General features: G+C 45.1%; 1 protein-coding gene across 6 annotated transcripts in view; it reads right to left on the bottom strand.

Annotated features, from left to right (window-relative positions):
• Positions 1-14,319, bottom strand: part of BCL9 (BCL9 transcription coactivator) — a 61,514-nt gene that overhangs the window by 8,393 nt on the left and 38,802 nt on the right. For 4 of the 6 annotated variants that reach the window (XM_071563673.1, XM_071563680.1, XM_071563696.1 and 1 more), the window contains exons 2-5: positions 7,223-7,305; positions 3,413-3,719; positions 1,529-1,842; positions 418-607 (exon numbers count right to left, since the gene is read on the bottom strand). In XM_071563673.1, the coding sequence (XP_071419774.1) occupies positions 418-607; positions 1,529-1,842; positions 3,413-3,465 (557 nt within the window). In that variant the 5' untranslated portion in view covers positions 3,466-3,719; positions 7,223-7,305. Of the gene's footprint in view, positions 1-417; positions 608-1,528; positions 1,843-3,412; positions 3,720-3,992; positions 4,076-6,236; positions 6,254-7,222; positions 7,306-14,319 lie in introns of those variants that run through there. The other 2 variants (XM_071563704.1, XM_071563713.1) reach the window with 2 other exon arrangements.

A 14,319-nucleotide genomic window follows, 5' to 3' on the forward strand; every position in this document is an offset into this window, starting at 1 on the left:
AATCAATTTTTCTTAACTGGCCTCCCTTCTATCTTTCAGCTGGCAGAAGGGAGAAAGACTTAACCACACATATTTCACTCCAGATGAGTAGCAAAAGAAAAATGCTTACATCTACAAACTTGTCAGCATTCAGAGTTCGTCTCAGTTTAGGCCATCCTGGTTGCTACTGGATTGCAAAACAATATCTACCACCATTTGCCAGAAAAAAGCAAAAATCTCCATACCTCAGAGGAGTAAGCAATCATTTCTCAGAGGAAAAGAAAGTAGGGACACTCTCCACTACAGCCCCGTGAACAACCCCAAAACAAGTAATGACTTTTTGTTACTTGACAGAGAAAGTGCCCTTGATAGTCTCTTAAAATGGAGCACAAATATAATTCCTGCTCCCTGAAGACATTCAAGCATCTACCTACTTACTTGTTGGCCATCTCAGTAGAAAAGACGTAAACCACTTTGGATGGAGTCTTCTGCCCACTTGCTGGCTCCAAAGTGGCAGTCAGACCATGGGAAGGTGTGGAAGACCTTGGGGCTGAAGTATTTGAAGGAGTCATGGAGTGTGGTGTGTGCTGAGACTCCTGGGACTTCACATGATCAGCAGAATTGCAGTCTGGAAGAGGAAAAAAAGGGAAAAAAAAGGAATTACTACCTTGGGAGCTCTTTGGAAACCATTTCTGGAAACTGATCAGTGCTTCTTCTCCTCTGAAATTTCCTGCTTCTTCCTCAGGCAACACTAAAGGCAATTCCATTACACAGTGCATCTTTCCTCTAATGCCATGGTGCCTTCAGGCACCACTGGGAGAAACCTCATCTTGTCCCTTTCAAGGCAAGGGGCAGTTCCCAGAGCCAATCCCTGTGAATCTTCTAATGGCCACATAGAAAAGCAGTAAAACTACACACTAAAATGAACAAATATAAATATGTCTGCATCCAAATAGAAAACTCTTGCAAAACTTCACTTTTTTTTTCCTTCACCCACCTCAGCCAGGTGACTTAGCAAATGAGACAACACAGGAAACATGGACAACTGCACATCTAGTCTGGTTTTGCACTGCCTTATAGAGGCAATGCTGGAGTCAGGAACAGAAACAGAAATCCCAACTCTCTGGCTTGTGTTACCAGCCAGGGTACTACAGGTTATGTATCTGTGTTGACAAAACAGACTTGCAGATTGTTCAGAACCCGTTACAACAGAGCAGTTCCTGAAAGGCCAAAGGCCAGAAGGAAACCAATAGGTTGCATTTGTAGTTTCAAATCCTCTGGGGCAGTTTCAGAGTTACAAAGGAACTTTCCCACCAGAGTCCGGGCTGTGGTCTGAGCATGAACAAGACATTTGCCAGTGCCAGCTACGGCAACCTCTCCTTTTCACCTGCTCTCTTCACCTGTTCTCCACACCTTTAGACTTCACTGGAGGGAACTTGCAGAGCCCCAGACAAATAAATGTTTTGCTAACACTTGCATAGCACTTCTCCACCTCACAGAGGATTCAGACTAATTGCCTGCACTTGCACACAAATCTTAGCAAGCATACCTTTGATTTCAGGGTCATCATTAGGAGTCCCAGCTTCTCTCTGTTCAAAAGAGTCTGCTGAAATGCTCCTCTCTCTCTTCCCCTTCCCCTTGGCACCATTTCCAGCCCCATTCTTCAGCCCCATGCTCCCACCTGGGCCAGGGAGCACTTTGGGGGTGTGACCTCCACTTTTGGGGTCACAGGGAGAGGGCTGGGATTGGCTGGTGGAGCCCCCTTGTTTGCCTTGGTTGGAAAATTTGGAATCCAGCTGAGGGTTGCCAGACGGGGACATCACTGTAGGGGGGCGGACCATCACCTCCTGCTTTGATTTGGGGCTACAGGAGACAGAGGGGGGGAAAAAAATAAATAAATGTGACAAATCACACCATTGATTAATTCAGCCCTGTAGGAACATATTAGAGTGAAGCAGAACCAACCACTGTCACCTTGCAAGCTAAGACAATTGCTGACAAATAAAAAATGCCTGCAAGCTTAGAGTCATGCAGGTGCTTTTTTGAACATGCCCTGAAAGGGTTATTATCCAAGATGGGATCTCATTGCTCAAGAAGGCACCAGGGCAAACCACAGACCTGCCAGATCCCAGAAACTGCTGTCACATGAGGACCCACCTCTGGCGCTTCTGTCAATAAAGACAACGGTTTCTATGTGCACAGAGAAGCGCCTCACACCAAGACAAGCTCAGAGTAAACAAACAAGGCACAATAAAGTTCACCTCACCATTCTCCTGGACCCCAGCTACACGCTGCAGCTCTGATCAGAGCAGACCCCCACCCCCTCCCTTGCACCTCCCTATCCAGTTCTACAGGGAGCACAAGGAAAACCCAGCATTACTGCAGCATTCGTCATACATTGGGGCGAGCTGCCAGGAAAACACAAACCTCTGACCGTGAAAACAATTAAACCAGCTACAACCTGCCTCTGAATAAGGAAAGAGAAGGATACCATCTCCAAGCACACTCCTGCAAAATGGGGCAGATGGAGGTTCCTTAATTTGCCAAAGCAGGTTCAGAGTCTTTCTTTCCTTCTTCCATCCACAAAATTGCATCCTAAAAATATTTTGCTCCTCTGGGTTTTGCAGACATATTAGCCACCACTTCCTCCTCACCCTCCACTTACTCTATTGCTACTGGATCTTCTGCATTGTTTTCCCATCACCACTATCACTTCCAACAGGCAGCACTTGCTACCATCCTCACTGTGGGACTCAAACAAGCTGTTTCCTCCTTAGGACAGACATCTGGCTCAGAAGTATTCCCTCTGAAATACTCCTGAGCTCCAGATGACCTCTAGGAGTAAATAATCAAATCTAAAGATGCTGTCAATCAGACCATTTTGAGTCCCTGGACACTGCTCTACTTCCATATTCCTCCCCTTCCAGATTAGTGGAGGAGAGATGCTGACCTGCTGCACTGGCAGGTGACTGACCCAGGGGATCTCAGTGCTCAGCAGATCAATTCTCCAGGCTGTTCAGGCCAAAAATATGGAGGAAGCATTTGTGTGAAAATACAGGCAGAGAGACCTTCTGCTGCCCAACTACCCCTTGGGAAATAGATAATTAGAAGAGGAGAAAAGGAAAAAAAAATCAAGATAGAAACAGCATGTTTACTCTCCTACAGCCTGTTCAGGCACCTGATGGGAAGGGAGGAGGGCACAAGCAATGGAGAATCCACAGCTTTCAGCTCATCCTGAGCCTTGCAAATGTGGAGATCCATAAGCACTGTGCTCAGGCACTTAGCACACTGCTCAGGCACTCGGCAGGTCCGATGGGAGCACAAAGGAGGACAGCGGAGCACACTGCACCAGTCCTTGGGCTAATCCAGCAGCAGAGCAGGGATGGCAACATGCACCAGCCCAGAGCAGCTGACTGCAGGCTCTTCTCCTTACCTCTGTGTGTTGCCTGACGGGGAGTTCCTCACTTTGGGGTTACTGGAATGCATTGACAGAAATCCTGAGCTCACAGTCTCACACACACGCAGATGGGCTCTCGTCAAGTTTTCCTGGGGAACGTGCTGCCAGAGGCAGCGTCGAAGCGCTTCCTGCCACCCGCTCCTCTCAGTGCTGGCTGTCTGCTTGCCTTTTTTCTCTTTGCTCCTCGCTGGTTTTGCACTGGGCACTTCCCTCCTGCAGCTCCAGCATTCTCTAGACGCGTGCCTCCTGCTGCCCAGGGGAAGTCTCGCATCTCCAGGGCACACTGCAAACCCATCCCACAAGGAGAGAACAGAAAACCAGTGAGGAACTTCCCAAGCAGATGTGTCTGGTGTGAGGCAGTACATGGCAACTCTACCCCTGTTTCCCAGAAGACACATGAGAAGATATTGAGGTGCTGGAGCGGGTCCAGAGAAAAGCAATGAGGCTGGAGAAGGGACTGGAGCATAAGTCCTATGGGGAGAGGCTGAGGGAGCTGGGGGTGTTTAGCCTGGAGAAGAGGAGGCTCAGACATGACCTCAGCAGTGTCTATAACTACCTGAAGGGATGTTCTAGCCAGGTGGGGGTTGGTCTCTTCTCCCAGGCACTCAGCAATAGGACAAGGGGGCACAGGCTCAAGCTCTGCCAGGGGAAATTGAAGTTGGAGATCAGAAAAAATGCTTTCCAGAGAGAGTAATCAGGCATTGGAATGGGCTGCCCAGAGAGGGGGTGGATTCCCCATCCCTGGAGGTTTTTAAACTGAGACTGGACGTGGCACTGAGTGCCATGATCTGGTAAAGGGACTGGAGTTGGACCAAGGGTTGGACTTTATGATCTTGGAGGTCTTTTCCAGCCCAATGAATTCTATGATTCTATGATTCTAAGAGCATCCAGGTGGATGTGTATTTCAGACCAGTGGCAGCCCTGCTTGGCCATTCAGTTTACAGGCAGTGAGGCAATCTTCCCTTTATCCAGAGCAAATCATTCTGGAGTCAACAAAACAGGGAAGCACCTTGTATCTGAACACTTTGGTTCTGCCTCTGTGCTCAGCTTAAAGACACCTCACAGTAAGTCAGTAGAAAGGCAAAACTGCAAATCCCCAACATGACTTAGCTATCCAGAATTCCCTTTTGAATGGCTGTAATCTGATATTTCTTAAGAACATAAACTTTGCTTAAATCTTTTGTCTCCTTGGGCCAATATACCAAGACATATGCTCAATGACATGTGCTAAGGGTTACACAATGGGAGAAAAATAAAATAAAACACCTTCCTGACCACCTGTAAAGCTACCAGCTACGTGTCATTAGTCTGAAAACACCAGGGCTTAGTCACTCATCACATCTATTAGAAAGGCCAAAAAAAGCACTAGATAAGTGCCCATCCCAGTTTGCTCAGGAACACTCTACAGGCCACTGAGGCTGAAAATACAAAAACCTACCAAAAAAAAGAAAAAAGCACTTTTTCAGCTTCTTTCTAAGAAACAATATGCATGACACAGGCAATAAGGCACCCAAAACTGTTTCTGGAGGAGGAAACTATTGAACATCACTGTTTACATGCTTTGGGCTAAATAATTTTGGAACAAATTTCTGTCTTGTTTATGTTTCAACAAAATCTCTCCTGTTCATCTCACCTACTCAGATGCAAATCCGCTTAATTTAGAATCTAACCAAGATTTATTGTTAATGTATTAAGCATTGCTAGTTAAATATTACTCAAATGTAAATATTCCTGATATTCCTTCTCAGCACCAAAGAAGTAGTTTCTTCCTGTGCATATCAAATGAAACAAACTAAATCTTACCAGAATGGGAATGTCTTGAATTTTATGAAGAAACTACTGTTCAAATTGCGTTTCAGAAACAAAAATTGGCTTTCTTATGTGCTGATACCAGAAGATTAAGAAACACAGGCACTCTATGACCACCTCCGACCAAGGAGAGTTTTCAGCAACTTGTAGTACTGAGCAGCACGGTTTTCCAGTTCCCCAGATTTATATAGTTGGGAGGCTGTGTCATAACACATTTTAGTGACTTTGCCCTGCTGCACTTTAACATGGTAGTGATCCACACTGCAGCAGTTCCATGAAGCTCTGCATCATCTCGAAAAATTCCCTTCTCTACCACATGCCTCCCTCATGAGCCAGAAGTCCTCCTGCTCCCTGTTCTCACCTCCACTGTGCTGCACAAACCTATTAATGCGGGGAATGTTTCTGCAATAAATGCCTCGTTTTATACACCTCCCACTAGGCATAATCAGATGAGCTCCAGTCTGAGCCACACGCTCCAGAGAACCCTCAAACCTCTCTGGGACTATTAGCTGGTTATCCCACTGGTTTTGAGGGCAATATTGGAGTTATCCTATCACTATGGTTATTATTATCATGCTGCAATTGGAGCTGGTGCTACACAGACACATTAAAGATGAGAAAGAATCTTTTCACACATATCTAAACTGCATCATCTTTGCATGCAAATTTGGCTCCAATGTCTGTTTTGACAACAAAACTGAAACATTATCAACACCATCCAACTCCGCTTTTCAAGAGATTGGTAAATCTGTAAAATTCAGTGGAACTCAGTGATACTTCAGCATCCTCACTTGAGGTGAAGGTGTGACTGAAAATACAGTGAGTTCCAAGAAAAAAACAAAACAAAACAAAAACAAAAAAAGGCATAACAGCATTAAAGGGAGCAGACCTTGACACTTATGAGAGGACATAGATGCCTGCATGATGAACTTAAGTATTCTAGTTGTCTCAGCCTCTGCTTTTCCATTTGGATATTTATGCATTATGTTACCTTTTATTACAAGATGAGAATTGCCTCAGACTCCCAGTCTTGCACAGTGCAATGAGAAAACATGAAGAGAAGAATCAGGATCACACTGGTTACACAGTATTTCTGACATCAACAAACTTTCATGTACTTCACCCAGGGGCAGGGGGAAACCCTCCAATTTTCTAACCCTACTTTTTGATTATTCTATATACACATATCTTCCATCTATTAGAAGAGATGCACCCTGCAAGGGAACTGTATTTTCCAATCTCAGTTTAAATTTCTTCTTACCAGAGAGAGCTATAAAGGATACATCAGTATATTCATTGGGGGAACAACAGCAGCTCAACTTCCTCGGCTGCTTCTTATTCCTGCACACTGGGAATGTACCATCTTTTATAATGTGAAATGGAATGTCTCTAGACTTTTCTCAATGCACTTCTAACATATGCATGTCTGGGAATCGAGGGTTCAATAATGAAAAAGCTCTAGAGAAATATATTTTTGCAGCTGGAGTCTGCCTGCCACAGCGAAGCCTTTATCATTGCTCTAAAATTAGAGGTAGGGTCACTGACAGTGAATGGTCAAACCACTTTAAGACATTTTGGCAAGCTACGTTCAAGGCTGTATTTTCAGGATTGCTTTAAGGTATGCCAGGACACGGCTGCAGGGAAAAGGGATGGTTCAACTGGCTACTCATTCTCACCACCTCTCTCCTGACCACATCAGGGAAAGATCTGAATGGGAACTAACCCAAGGGAAACAAAAGAAATCCCTATTCAGCTGGATTTACCCCCTGATCTGGTTGATCATGTAACCACATCAGTGCCATTGCAAGCTCAAAGGAGGAGGTGAGAACAGGTGAAAATGTAGCCTCACCCCACTTGGCTGCAGCTTCAAATTTAGATGGCTTAAAATGACTTCCAACCTCAATTCCAGAGACAAAAGAGATGGATCTGCACTGGTGGAGATATGATAGGTCCTTGCCTTTCCAGCAAGTAGCTTACCAAGACCACTGGTGTCACGACACAGCAGTACTCATTGTAGAGGCCATGAGTTGCAAACCACTTGTCTCACAAGAAATGATCACCTGGAAAAGAAGAGAGAGAAAAAGTTTCACCTACAAGAAGACATAGCCAAAGCCAAGCTGTGTGCCCCTTCCATGTATCCACACACAGAAGCAGAGGAATCAAAACCTGCTCTGAACAACTGACAAGGGGAAGCCTCTGCTCAGACTGTTAAGATTTGTCAGCACCCAAAAAGCCACCATCAGACTGGAAGAATCTGAAGATCCGTGCTGCCCATGGAGGGGAAATAGGTCAAACCTGCTTTAGTACTCCCACAGTTCAGTCAGCTCGATTCCCATGAGCTCATCTGTGCTTAGAGAAGCTGACACAAAGCCTGGACATGTCACCTTCCCTTCTCTGCACCCATCTCTCTTCAAAGGCTCACCTTCCCCTCACTATGTGCCCAGCATCTCCTGCCAAAACCCTCTGCTTTGTATATACAACCTCCTCCACAGCCAGACAATGTTTAAATAAAACTTCAGGCATCAGGTAAAGCCAGGCAGTCACATCGAGGGGAAAACCAGACAGGTCTTAGAAGGAGGTAGCACTGTCTACCATTCTGGAAGCTCCTGCTGCACATCATTATATACACTACAGGGAGAAGGGAATCCAAGAACAACCCTTCCCAAGTAAGACATACTGCAAGTCTACTCAAGACAGTGGTTAGCCCTACCTTGTACTGTGGTTATTTCCTACAAGGTCAAAAGAGTCCATGGCCCAAGAACCATTCAGCCACAGTTTCAGTAATGCAGACAACTCTGCATCAATTAATGTTCACTCAGATATTAAAGCAAGTTTAAGTGACTGAAAGTTTGGTAAAACAAGGAAATACAGACTTTAAGGAACACCTTAATGGTAAATTTGGGATCAATAAAAAAAGCAGCAGCACTGTGAAAACTGTAGGGGCTCAAGAACAGTATGAATCCAGACAACACTCACACTGTCAGGGCCAGCGTGGTCTCTCAGAGCACTTTCTGCTATTTACACAGCATGGACAGCCTTGCAGTTAAAGTACAACTGCAAACTGAAATCACTACCAGAGGTTTTCTCTGTAATCCCAATCCATTCTGCTGACCAGACCTCCCAACAGAAACACAGGAGCTGGAGGCTCAATTAGTTACGCATTGCGAAACCCTGTGCATATTCTCTTCCCTCCAACATTCTCCAACTATTATCTACTGCAGCTTCACCTTAATAACGTAGCAATGCACTGCCATGTAATCCACTTCACGAAACCAAACTACAAAGCTGGTCCCAAACAATGCAGCTACATTCTCCACCCAGTCCAGCCAAATCAAACAATGAAATCATCAACGTGATAGACTATCCTTATCTCGCCAAGTCACACCTGCAGACAGAAGCTGAAACAAACAGCTATCGCAACAAGCTGCTTCATCCAGTAAAACCTACCACAGTAGCACAATCATCTCTGCATCCAATTACCCAGCTATATCTCCTCTCCCCTTTCCCCCACCCCACCCAGTGAAACAATACAGGCTAAGTCATGTCAGTGCCAATACTGACACACCTCAACCAAAGCAGTGACAGAAATCACTTTTTCCCTTGAAGAGGAAAACATGTGAACACCAGCACTTGTCAGGACAGACAGAATCTATCACAATGGCCAGAGCTCTACTGCTTGAAACACTCAATCCCAACCTGGCAAAGAACCAGAGCAGGGTCACCTTACAGACTACAGCTTAGGTGTGCAAGAGGGGTATCCTCCATCCTTTAGGCCACCCAGTTCCTGCAATGTAATGCCATTCCCTAGTGCCCCATCTCAGATGGTCACTTGTGTGTTCTTAGTCCACACTCAGCACAAGACAGTTTGTTCCACAGTGAATTCGAGAGCAAAAGGCTGAGAGCATGTACACAAGCAGAGACCAGAGTAACCAACAAGATGTAAATGCATATCTTGGTTTATCTTTCTGTTAACTACTTGTGAATCATCCCCCAGCCACCATATTACTGTACTGCAAAAAGGTTAAAAAACCCATCCAAACTAGTTTATTGGTACTTTATGCCTTTAACTGCAGAAGCTTAATAGTGACAAGTGGTCAAGTACTTGGAGGTGTACAGCATTCTGGCTGCTCGAGTAGAACAGCTGCAGGTATCACTGATTCACTTCAGTCTTTTCTCCCTCTTTGAGAAGGAGAATGTGGAGAGATGAAATAAAGGCATACCAAGTAGATAAAAGTATCAGACTCATGGCCTTACTGTGACATGAAGCATTAAAGGCAAGAAACCTTTCTCTGTGTACAAGAAAGAGCATGCTGTGATTTTCCCCGTGGCCTTTCTGAGACTGCCTGTGCTGGACTGAGGATTGTGAGAGCCCACAGTCAGCACGGAAGAAGAAAAAAGGCTAGAGACCTGCTGCTACAGAAAACAAATGATAACTTTGAATGCAAGCTGAGCCTGCACCCTGAATTGTATCAGTGACAGCAGAGTGGGCCAGGAAGGAGAGTGAGTGGAGTAAGAGACTGCTCTGGGAAGAGCAGCAGCTTTAGGAAGGACCAAAATCAGCAGCAGTAGGATGTATTTGAGCAACCACTCACCCTGACAGCGTGGAAGCAAAGCTCTGCATGTGCATCTACCAGAGGATTCCCTGTGTGACCTGAGAGGTGGGGTAAGGCAGTGAATCAGCCAACGCGCTCCTTCAGCACAATTTTACAGGGAAGGGCACATCCTATTTCTCCGACCCTCATTCAACCACATAAGAGGGAGAACAGCTGCACTGGCGAAAGGTGACTCCACTACACCCAAGAGCTACCACTGGTTTCCATCACGCACTGCACTTACCAGTTTTGTTAAGCATTTGCTCATTTTACACACTTGCAGCTGAACTGCACATGTTACTTTTTAATAAGCTGCCATTTAATGAAATACTTGGTTACACACCTCATTGATAAGGAGCGCAACTGGGAGACAAGGAGGACTCAGGAAGAGTTATTCAATGCTTTTATTGAGCTGTTGGACCTTAAGATCATGTAAAAGCAGATAGATAAATTGACATGAGTATTCTACACCCCACACATCTCCCCATGGCATTTGAGGATATGATAGGACACAGAACACTCTTCAACCCCTTGACCCAGTCCCAATTTCTAGATATGGCTCCCTACCAAGGGCTATTAAATACACTCCTGTAAAATCTGCTTCTACCTCTTAGCAAAAGCTGTCCTCCTCATCCTTTCTCAGGAATGCATAAAGCATGTGTTTGGAACACAGTTTGGATTGGACCCACCAGCACGCAAACAGGTCTGTCAAAAATGCAACCCTAACCTCCTGTACACCAGCTGCGTGCTGGACCCACGAAAGCAACTTCAATCAGGTTAAAACTATGCAGCTCCATCCCTCCCAGCTCCATCCCTCCCAGCCATAGCTAGCCCTTGTGACCCAGCTGAAAACTAGTTCTAGATAAGATAGGAATAGTTTTCAGGAAACAACTTTGATGTTTCATCCAGCCAGGTGGCCACATGCTCACTGGCACAAAGGAAGCAGCAGTGACTGATGCCACAGGCATGGATAGACTTACACTTGTTGAAATACACTTGCATCCATCTCCTGTCAGGTACCTCTGCCCTTCTTCTTAAACAAGGGCAGAAAATACATGGGGTACCTAAAGAATTGCTGGAGCTAAAGACACAGTGTCACATGGGAACATAAATTCACATGCCATCTGACACCATACAACTCTTCTCTGTCATCATCTGACTACCTGCTGTCATGGCTCTTTCCATTGCAGTATTTGCAGATCACCCCTTAACTAAACTACACAGATGATCAGACTGTCAGCTGACATGCTGACATGGACCTTCTACCAGAAAGGCAATGGCCACTTGTACCAGGGGCACCTCATATGGCACACGGACAATATTCTGCCTCAAAGAGCAGAAAATACCATGTTCTATCATTCCATAGTAAGTCACAAATCCCCCTTATTTATAACTTATTTTCTAAATGTCAAGAGATAACTTGTCTATCTAAGCTGATCTCAGAGGTCTTTTCCAACCCAATCGATTCTATGATTCTGTGATTAGATAGCAACTCATGGCTAGTCATCAATTTCTAGATGGTTCTAACTTATACTGCAACAGTATGGACTTCCATATGTTTACCTCTTGGCAATAAAAAGTGATGGCATACACAAAATCTTCAGTTTCACAAAGAATTCCACTTACCCACATCAGAGAAATCACTGCTAATCCAAAGTCTGCACAGTATTACCTCTCTGCTCACAGTCTCGCCCTGAAAATGACTTTCGATCAATAGAATAATCAAGAACCTGTCACCTAAACTTATTTTACTACACGAATGTGGGGACTACACAATCTCCACACAGCAGCATTGCCACCTCCACAGAGAAAACACCTCCTGTACACATGGTGAGTACACACCTTCCTGTTGAACTCGGAATGAGCAGGTTATTGCCTACAATATCTCCAGCCCTGAAGTGCAGAGAAAGGGGCTGAGCAAAGACAGGCTCACAAAATTAGCACCTTGAAGACCTACAAACACATTGACAGGGAAAGGGCATGGAAGATTCTATGCCATTACATGGGAGAGAAGTTCCTTTGACTTGCTTAACTTAATATAAGAATTTAGGACCACAGTGAAAGCCTCCTAGAAACTGTAAGAATATACTTAATTACCCCTGTGCAAAAAAAAGTAAGTGTGGTCATACAGTGCAGCTCTGCTGAGCCTACCTGTGCCTGCCCATATCTCAGCAGACAGTACAGAGACCGTTACTCCCATAGATTTCCCTCAACTCCTATCACCACACATGGACATTTCCCAAAGAATCAATCTCTCCTGAAGTTCATTCAGAACAGCAATGGCCACAGAAAGTTCAACCTTTTGCTCTCCACCCTTAAAATGTGCAGTTAAGACAATCACTGACAGAGCACAATACAAACCCAAAGGCTCAGAGAATCATTTCACAACTTTTCTCATATAACCATTCCCTTCTCTCAGAAAATGGTATCTCTAGCAACTGTTCTCTTCCTTCTTCCTTCTGACAAGCACATGAATAACCAACAGTAGCCATGATGCATAAGTAATTAGTATTACTGTATAAGTAATTAGTCTTTTTAGGTACTTAAAATCATTCTAAAATAGTCTTTTGCAACAGACACATTGCCCACTAATCTCATAAGCATTGTTTTTGAGAGTTGTAACACTAACACCTTTTGTCCAACAGACAACTACATGTCCATTAAACGTTTTTTTTCAGTGCATCTAACAACACTTCAGTGTATTATTCATCCAGTGGGGATGAATGACTGTCCTAGACACCTTCTGACTCTGTATGACTCCTTCCCCAAAGTAATGGAGGAGACAGATGCTTATGGATGCTGGTGAGCAGATTCAAGGTGTACACAGAGAGATACGAAGAGACTTTCAATTTCCCAGCTGCTGTTACATAAAAAACACTTGAACTACTTGGTCCACCTGGGACTAGAACAAGCTCTTGGCAGATTCTGACACAGTTCCAGAAATCAGTCTGGGAGGAAATGCCAAAAGAAAAAGCCTTAAGAAAACCCCTCAAAGCCTAAGCTACAACTTCAGCACAGGAATGTTCTGAATGTTTCCCCTTGGTGTTCATGCCATCTCAGTCTCTCCAGCAGCAGTGGCATTTGGAGGTGCAGGTCAGCCTGGCTGCTGCCAGGGCGTTGAGGACACTGTCACACACCCCACAGCGCATCACAACATCCTGCTGACCTCAGCTCAGCTTCAGAATGCTCCTGCACAGCTGCCAGCACCACCTCTGTTAGCAGTGCTGGGAGCAGTCTATGTACTTTACAACTGGAGTTTTAAGCACCTTCTGTGGAGCGTCACTTGCCTCAGCAGCAGCCTGTCTGCCACACAGTTCCTGCTATTGTTAACACTGATAAATACCAAAAGCTCGAGCAATAAGGGGTTTTTCAAGAAATGTTTTAACAGTATTTCCCTAATGTATGAGAGGCTTCTGGAGCTTTATACAACATGTTAGCAGTTAACAGTCCCAGCATCAGTCAGCATTGCATGCAGGAGTCCACTGGACAATGCTAAGAGTTTTCCACGGGCTGCTTTCATTGCTTTGGCTTCTGTCAAAATTTCATCCACTTTTCAGGACTTAGGCAATGTGTTCAGAGACAGAGGCAGTATCTTCCCCCTTACTTATCTGGGTTTCTTTTTCAAAAATTTAAATAGGGGTATCAGCATGAACAACCAGGGGTAAAAGACACCTGTATCAAGCTTGCCAGCAGCCCATTCTCTACAAACTAATCTGTAGGAAGGGAGTGAGGGGAAAATATGCTGAAATAATGGATGGGAAGACAGGATCGAGGAGACAAAGTTTGTTCTTCAACAAGGAGGAATGCCACACTGCTTAAGCAGAAGGCTTGGGAGAAACAAGTCACCTATCAATTCAGCACAGGAAAATAAAGTGCTTTTCCTTTTCTTCTTGGCATACCTTCACCAGGCTTTCAGAAAGAAAGATAAGAAGCAATCCTCAGGCATAACTCCTTGGGCTGCAGTGTTGTCAGTTTTCATAAGCTAAGTGAGGCTGGGATGGGTCAGTACAGGACAGAGCTCCTCTGAGGAAAACCCAGTGCCACAACAAGCAGTAATGCCCTGGGTATGCTGCTGGGAGACATAACACAGGATGCCCACTGGAAAAGCTGGGGGCGACCCATACACCGGCTTTCATTTGAACCTTCACCTTTAGAGGTATCTGGTCTCTCTCATCCCACATGAGCAGGTTTTTAAGGCTCCCCTGAGCATCACTACCTTCCGGCACTGCCTGTCAGACCCAGGCACTCAGCAATAGGACAAGGGAGCACGGGCTCAAGCTCTGCCAGGGGAAATTGAAGTTGGAGATCAGAAACAAATTCTTTCCAGAGAGAGTAATCAGACATTGGAATGGGCTGCCCAGAGAGGGGGTGGATTCCCCATCCCTGGAGGCTTTTAAACTGAGATTGGCCGTGGCACTGAGTGCCACGATCTGGTAAAGGGACTGGAGTTGGACCAAGGGTTGGACTTGATGATCTCGGAGG

The sequence above is a fragment of the Pithys albifrons genome, chromosome 1 (genome assembly GCF_047495875.1).
Source record: "Pithys albifrons albifrons isolate INPA30051 chromosome 1, PitAlb_v1, whole genome shotgun sequence".
NCBI lineage: Eukaryota > Metazoa > Chordata > Aves > Passeriformes > Thamnophilidae > Pithys > Pithys albifrons.